At 36.0% G+C, this 8,658-nt stretch overlaps 1 protein-coding gene across 1 annotated transcript in view; it reads left to right on the forward strand.

Moving 5' to 3' along the window:
• The window catches only part of LOC126183471 (protein dispatched), a 188,944-nt gene extending 181,087 nt beyond the window's left edge, over positions 1-7,857 (forward strand). Inside the window, exons 12-13 of the mRNA XM_049925483.1 lie at positions 3,162-3,222; positions 7,019-7,857. Coding sequence (XP_049781440.1) covers positions 3,162-3,222; positions 7,019-7,038 — 81 coding nt within the window. The 3' untranslated portion in view covers positions 7,039-7,857. The remainder of the gene's footprint in view (positions 1-3,161; positions 3,223-7,018) is intronic.
• Positions 7,858-8,658: the final 801 nt, after the last annotated feature.

Consider the following 8,658-nt stretch of genomic DNA (forward strand, 5'->3'; position numbering starts at 1 on the left):
CTAAAATGCGCCAGTTCACGATGTCTTTGCCTGGGACATTTGCTTTAGTTGAGAGAGTTTTTTTTTCAATTATTTGGAACATTTGGTCTGCAGAAACGGCTAGACTTCCAGTATTTACTTTTAAATATGTGCTAAATGTTAAAATTAATTCAGAACTTTCTTAAAAATTCATGTCTGCTGCAAAATGCCACTGAATAACTAAAGTTTAATGTATGTGTACACTGTTAAAACTTTTAAGAAATTTCAAAAATACATGCTGAGTTTGACAAAAAAAAAAAAAAAAGAAAAAAGAAAAAAATGGTCATACATCATGAGTTATACCCAAAAATATGGCAAGGCTATTTAGTGGAGACATTGAAAGCATGCACAACCATTATTTCACAGAGTGCATACATGCTGGGAAATCTGAGAAAAACATGGGAATTCTTTCATCTGGAAAAAATCCGGAAAAAAAACAGAACTCTGAGAATTTCCCATAATTTTAGTTTTCAGTTCAATTTTTATAATTTTCACTGGTAAGACCTGACACAGTCTAGCAGATAATTTTGCTTTAGCCTGCTACTTCAGGATGAGACTGCAGCAATAAAACATAAACGAGAGAATAGCACCTAAATAAAACTTTAGTTGCAAATAAAATGTGTCATTTACAACAGAACACAGTGCACATACAAGCATCTGCTGACAGCAAAATGTGTCAAAGGATTTAGGATGGAGACTATGCAATACTTCGTTACAACTAACTGCTTTTGATGGGTGTGACGTCACAACTGTTTACGTTTCTAACAGATAGTGGGAAAATATTGTGACTGATGGTTTACTTTCAAAATAAATTTCCTTTTATGCAAGATGAATTATGTTATGTGTCAGAATGTGCTAGGAATTTCTTATGTCATGGAGCATTTGACTCTCATTCAAAACTCAACACTTTGAGGACGAAGCACTTAGAAAAAATTCAGGCTCAGAAGGCCAGACATTTGTGCCAATATTTAAAATTTTACTGGCACATTTGTATATGATATAGCTTAAAGGGTAACACAAGCTAAAAAATACCAAGCTTCAAGGTTAGTCTTTCATACTTATTGTAGTACTTCCATAGATTACCAATTATGCAATGATGATTATCATGCGAGGTGAGTACTTGAACAATTTCATACATAATTGGCTTTTCTATGGGAAAGTCAAAGTGCTCAATAGAACATCTATTCTTACAAGTAACCCGCAAAATGTTCAGTGCACTGCAGTGAAATTTATAATTGGGATTGTCAGAAATATTCAGCTGCTGCAATTTAAGCTGTGCTCATAGGATTCTGCCTAACCACACCCACAGAAAAAATGGCAAAAATTTTTCGATGACCCACATTATAAATGAAGCTTAGCATTTCTTGTAGCTATACTTCATGTACATTAATTTAAATCAATAACTTTTTCTACTTGTGTGTTCGTGTTACGTAGCAGTAATGTTGTTACTGGCTGACAACATCACATGTCCTATGCTCTGAGTATCTGCTGTCATTGACTGGTGAGATCACATGATATGAGTTATGATTGGCTGACAAAAGCACATCACAATATCAATTTCCGTGCTACAGCAGCTACCATACTGTATTTGGTGGAATTTGTATTTACATTCATAATGCAGGAATACGCAGTGTACATGTTGCTGTGCATCAAAGATCTTTCCAAAATGTGTTGTTTGTTTGCTTGGTATTTTCTAAAGTGCTGGGAAGTTGTAAGCCATTGTATAAAACCTTTACCATTCAAAAGAGTGATAAGTTTTGCAGCTCTGAGGGAAATTATATTGGCTCTTAACACAAAAAAATGTATTTTTACCCAAGAAAGAGTATTTCACCCAGGAAAAAGTGTATTTTTAACCAATAAAAATGAGAAAAATCTGGAATTTGTTTTTCTTGGCCACTTATACACACTGTTTCACACTCACTGCTCTTCTTTATATGACTATTTAAGCCAAATCTTGTTTCTGGTATCCTCTCGTTTGTGGTTCTTGTACTGAACAAAACATTTTAGTTACATTTATCATTTTTCTTTGCCCTTTAAATAATTTGTTTTTGCACATTGTGGGACAGTTCACTCTAGACAGCAGTTGAAGTTCATGCTAACGATCATAGACTAATTCAGTTTTATAGCTGTGTGATGTTACTACTGTAATTGTTTTGTTTAAAGAGCCAATGACTGACTGAAATGGTAGAATGATTAAAGCTCTGCACTCATATTAATAATGGCTGTACTCAACTCTCCATCTGGCCCTCCTTAATTAAGGTTCTCATGGTTTCTCATAATCATTTCAAACAAATGCTATATTGCAAATTCAGCTTGTTTGCTTTCCATGTATAATGACTTCGATGTTGACAAGATATTAAAACCTCGCCCCCTCCTCTGCTATGTTTTTAACTTCTCATTGATCCACACATTAAGCATACGATGACGAGATAGATGAATCTTTTCTTGGACAGATGATGTTCTCTCAAATTGCCAGTAGGACTGATGACTGATCAGGAGGCTGTTAAGATGAACGGATATTAATGAACGTCTATCACATAATTCACAGCAGTTCTGCTGCTGTTTGTTAATCATTGATGAGGTCCTCAACATTTGTGTCGTATGTGTTCTGTTTCATGCTTCCCACTTATCCCCCCTCTTTATTTTAATTTAAATTTTATATATTTTTCTCCTCCTCCTCTTCTTCTTCTTCTTCTTCTCATTAGCATTTACCCTGGCTAGTTAAGGGCTCCGTTGTACTCAAAATTTGATACATTTATTTTGTTTAACTGCGTGACTGGATGCGCTTCCTGTCATCAGTTATCTAAGGGAGGAAAGTTGTGTGAGCCACCTGTCTGTGAATTGAGTGTAAACTTTATTCTGTAGGTGACCATATTTTAACTCTTTGTGTATTGTGATTTGAGAGATGAAAAGTTGGGACCAGTCCAGCATTTGCCTTAACAAGTGTGGGAACCTGCCTAAAACCCACATTGAGGCTAGCTGGTGCACCAGCCGCAGTTGTTAATCCACTGTGCAGGTCCAGTCTGGCCCTGGCTCACCTTCCTGTCTTCCAAACTAGTGTGCTTTATGTTATGCTGTACAATCAGGTCAATTTTTATATGTTTTAATGCTATTAAAACAGTTAAACATGTTTTCTGTTTCAGGTGGGCATCAACACAAAACTGCCATTGCGCTTTGTGTGGGGGATATTACCAGTAGATAATGGTGAGTACCTCAATCCAGCGTCTCTTGGAAACCTGGTATTTGATCCAACTTTTGACATTGGAGCTCCAGAGTCCCAAGTGTGGTTGCTGGAGTTCTGTCGTAATTTAAGAGCGCAACAATTTTATCAGTCAACTAGAGGCCCACTATTGCCAAATTGTTTTATAGAATCTTTTATTTCTTGGATGCAGCGACGTTGCCGAGATCCTATTAGTCGTATTGACAGGACTCCGTGTTGTGAAACAGAGCAGTTTCCTTATGTACGAGAGGTATTTGAGTTGTGCATTGTCCACGCAATAAAAAGTCTATATGAAACACCAGTTGAAATTTTGATGCCAGGTATGGCTGGTCCAAAATTTTCTGCAGATCCTGGAAAGCAACATAAAATACAAGCAGTAGTTGTGGAATATGATAGTGTCCATTCTTTCTCCTTATCCTTTTCTGAAATGAATAAATTCTTCAATGAGGTGGAAAGTTGGATGCAAGAGCAGTTAGCAACTGCACCTCCAGGTATGGAGAATGGGTGGTTTGTAAGCGATTTAGATTTTTATGATCTTCAGTTGACATTGTCTAATGGTACACTTGTTGCAATTGTGGTGTCCATGGCTATTAGCTTGTCTGTGATCCTTTTTGTCACTCTTAATCTTCTTGTAAGCTTATATGCTGTTATTACTGTAACAGCTATAATATCAGTTACTGTTGGTTCATTGGTGATTATGGGTTGGAAACTCAATATTCTGGAATCTGTTGCTGTAACAGTTGCAATTGGTTTGGCAGTAGATTTTAGTTTACATTATGGTGTTCATTATCGAATGTGCCCAGATGCAAAAGACAGAGTATCAGCAGTTTCTTTTGCTCTGTCAAGAATGAGTGGGCCAACTGCCATGGCAGCACTTACCACAGCAGCAGCAGGAGCATTTATGTTACCGTCATCAGTATTGGCTTACATACAGATTGGCATATTTCTTGTGGCAGTTATGATTGTAAGTTGGGTGTACTCAACATTTTTCTTTGGATCATTATTGGCTGTTTGTGGGCCACAACATGGATTTGGGCAATTTTCGTACTCTGATATGTGGAAGTTTTGCAGCAAAATATGGAGACCTGTAAATACAAAATCTGATGATGGAGTCAGTGAACCAAGTAATACTGGTGCTCCTTCTTATAACAATATGCTGTCAGAATCAACTTTGTCAACATCAAGTACAGCTGCACAAATTCATGTTTCAATTAGTGAAAGTCATGAGCTAGAAGCTCTAAGCACACACATCCATCAACTGCATCGTTCAGGCAGCCTCTCGGCAGTGTCAGTACCACTGATCCCAAAAGTAATTACTCGTCAGATCTCACTTCCTGCAGAACAGTCTGCATTGACCACAAACACAAATGATGAAAATGAAGGTGAACAATCGCACAGTAGATATTAATCCTCATAATGAAGCTGCTCTTTTGTACTTAGTGTCTGCTAATAATGACATATGGATATGTTCTCTCGTCCCCCGAAAAAAATTAAGTGTGATAGTTATGGAAAATTTGTCAGTATGGCATATGATCTACAACCAAATCTTTTGTACTTATTTTTTATATGTAACAAGTTTTTTTTTTAAATAAGAAGACTGCTTTTACAATTGGATGTTTGATACTGGAATAGTAAAGTTTGGGAAATGGAAAGAAGTCATTGATCTATCATCCACAAATAGTGGAGATACCATTTTGTCATTTTTCCGAGCCAGTCATGATTACACATTCTGCTTGGCTACGGATATGTCGTCACCCTGTACATCAAGCATTATCTCAAATTTATGCCTTGTGATTGATGATCTCTTTTCATGTATCCCGGCTGATATTTGTATAATGGTTTTGTTTACTGTCCATTTTTATTGTGCCTTGTAACACTGATGTTTTTTAAGTAGTTCAGTGTGTTCACTTTGAATCATGACCTGTGTGTTCTGTGAGATATATAATGTAAAATTTTGTAAATTTTTTATCTATGGGTTGATTTGTTCAACAGTTTTACATTCCATTTTCTGCATTTGATTGTCATTTTAAAAAGTTGCCATGATACACAAGTTTTTATAAATCATATTATTCGTACTGTCCAATTTACTAAGTTTGTTCCATATGTCTGTCTGTCCAGTGGCAGTGTTATTTTATTTGCTGATTTGTAATGCATTTCTTGCATATCAAATGTCCCGTGCTTCAGATCTGAGCAATTCAACCACAAAAGGAATTCTGAGCATCATTTTTATGGATAATTAGTAATAATATCAGTGTCCTATTAAAAACTGTTAGTAGCTATAAAGCAAGTGGAAATATAACAATAACTTCCATTATGTGGGAAAGATACGAGGTTATGAGTGTTCTATAGTTATTTGATAGCTCATCTGGTTTAAAGATCCCTTTTGAAAAAAGTGCTCTTAAAACAATTGTTGAAGACAGGAAGACAGAATAAGTATGAAGAGAGAATTTGTTTCAGAATTGTAAAAATACTGTCATACATAGAAAAAGTACTGAAAGGAAAAGAGGTGAAGAACATTTGCTCATGATTAGAGTGAGATAATTATAAATTATATTAACAGGAACACTAACAACAATAATAACTGAATGCTTGTGGCATATAATGCCAAGAAGACTTTATTGTAGTCTTTTGGTGACCTAAATGGACATAATTCTGTACACACATCTCCCAACTCATGTGGTTGTACAGTACAGTGATGGAGATGTATATTTTAATTACACCCTTATAAAAATAACAACAGCACTGAATGCTGTTGGGAAAATATGGTATGCTTGATACTTTTTTTTTCTTTTCTTTTCTTTTATGCAATTATTTATCTAGCAGTTACCCTTCTAATTAACAGGGGAATGACACACATTCTCTCTCTCTCTCTCTCTCTCTCTCTCTCTCTCTCTCTCTCTCTCTCTCTCTCTCTCTCCCCCCCCCCTCTCTCTCTCCCCCCCCCCCCCCCCCCTCTCTCTCTCTCTCTCTCTCTCTCTCCCTCCCCCCCCCCCCTCTCTCTCTCTCTCTCTCTCTCCATTAAATTTCTTCTCCAAGAAAGTTAATTTTTGCCTAATGCATGACACTGCCAGAGGAGTAAATTATTTCCATTTCCAGATTTTTATTATTTACCCTTTCAGTTTGTCCATGAAAATGTTCAGTGAACTGTAACTGTTTATATTATGGACAAAGGGTCTACACAGAGCAATGTACGACAGTTAGATCTCAATATCAAGAGCTCCTCACTCTAGAAAAAGAGGGAAAAAAGTTAAAGGAAGAGAGACTAAGGTGTAGAGATAAAAGTGGTTTTTTTCTGTGCTCTTTAGCTGTACTAGTCTCCCTCACTTGAAAATTTTTTGCTCTCCTGCCAGTGAAAGGATCCACAGATTTTGGAAGTTAGCGTATTTACAATTTTATATTGTTCAACTTGTTTCATCTACTGCTGCTGCTGCTTGGTGAGATAATTTTATCTGTCCACATAATAAATTGAAATTCTGTTTCATCCCTCAGTTTTCAGCTGTTGTCATATGCACCATTTGTAAGTCATAGTTTCTTCAAATTTGTTTTATCAAACATATCTTCAATTCCATCATTCTATCTGCTTCAATAAATACAACATATTGATTCTCTCCTGTGTACTAGGCCACCTTCAATGTGCAGATTTTGTGCAAATGCCGATCTCTGACCAAAGATTCTCTTGTGGTGTTTCCGCACTTTGAAAGAAATCAGCACATTATATGTGAATGTTTCTTTAGTCTCCTTTTGAACTATTGATAAGTGATCATATTTATTTTATATCAGGTGTCTCCCTCTTCAGATGAAACCCAGTAGCTGTGCAGTAAGTAACATGAATGTATTGCGAAAAGAAGTTGTTGTTGTTTCCCTGTGCAGATAAAACCCAGTAGCTGTGAAATAAATAACATGAATGTATTGTGGACATAAGTTGTTGTTTCCCTCTTCAGATAAAACCCAGTAGCTGTGAAGTAAATAACATGAATGTATTGTGGAAAGAAGTTATTGTTGTTCCCCTCTTCAGATAAAGCCCAGTAGCTGTGAAATAAATAACCTGAATGTATTGTGGAAACGTCTTATTGTTGGGTGGTGTATAACAAAATGAAATTCAAATCATAATCCCCGACGTAATTCAGATCAGACCTTTGTACGTGGACATTCATATGTAAATACTTATGGCCTAATGTGTATATTGTCTATGTTTTGTGGGAACAAAATACAAAAACTAATATTAAAGCTGTGTATGTATTTTTGAACAAATTCCACACTTGCTGTTCATTTTGGTTGTGTGTATACATGTTGTTAATGAGGAAACTATTCCCATGTGTTACATGTTTAAATGTGTAATGTAACTTTTGGATGTAACATTGAATTGTAGTAAGTGTTCTCTGTAATTGAAATACCAAATTGTAATGAATGTTATGAAGCTGTTGGAGAAAAATTATGTAATATGGGCGTTACAATCATCAGTTTCCTTAATTAAGGGCTACATATGGATACAAACAGATTTATTTATTTATTTATTTAAACAAAAGCCGTATTTTGTCGTCTTTTATAAACTGACGTTAAATGTGTTACATGGTAACTTTGAAAGCCTGTGGTGCTAAAATATACCAGAAACAAAACTACATGACTTGTCATCATTTTAGTATATGAACCTTTGTGTGTGTGTGTGTGTGTGTGTGTGTGTGTGTGTGTGTGTGTGTGTTGGGGGGGGGGGGGGGCGAGGGAGTGAAAAGCAAGATAATTATAAGAAAGAAAAAGTCTGTAAATCATGTTTGTGTATGGGGTAATTTATTCATAGTTATAACGGGGATGTGTGACTAGGTAGCTAAGTTGGTAAATGTCAGACTACAAATCCAGAGGTTCAACATTATATTCCCAGTTGGTCATGGGCTTTCTTCTGGCATCTATCACATCTTTCACCTATGACAATAATTTTTACATGTGAAAAGAACCTAGTTACCCTGTGATACCAATTCCAGTAGCACCGTGTCTAATAAAGCACTGCCATGCTTGATCCAGTGCTTGAAGTGTTTGACTTAAGGACAGATTTACTTGCGTCTTTGACTTCCAGGTCACATCCTTTCTCTTTCTAGTAAGAGTCCATATGAGCATTGAGCAACAAGAGATATAGTTGGTCAAAAAATACAAATAAACAGCTCTTCAACTTGGACAGCAGAAAAGGTATACAGAAAGCTTCTTTATGTATCACTTTATCTTACATGGAAAGAAACTTACATTAGTTACCAATTATAATATGGTTGTTGGGTGACACATGCATGTAAATTGACCATTTTGATGTCCAACTTTGATATGCATGGTGGCAAGAAACAATCTGAAAAGTGTGTAAGGGTGTTACAGGGTAGGTTGTGCTGTTAAAGAAAATATATAGTTACGTTGAGTCTTTCCTGAGTTAATTAGTATTG

This window comes from Schistocerca cancellata, chromosome 4 (genome assembly GCF_023864275.1).
Source record: "Schistocerca cancellata isolate TAMUIC-IGC-003103 chromosome 4, iqSchCanc2.1, whole genome shotgun sequence".
Classification (NCBI taxonomy): domain Eukaryota; kingdom Metazoa; phylum Arthropoda; class Insecta; order Orthoptera; family Acrididae; genus Schistocerca; species Schistocerca cancellata.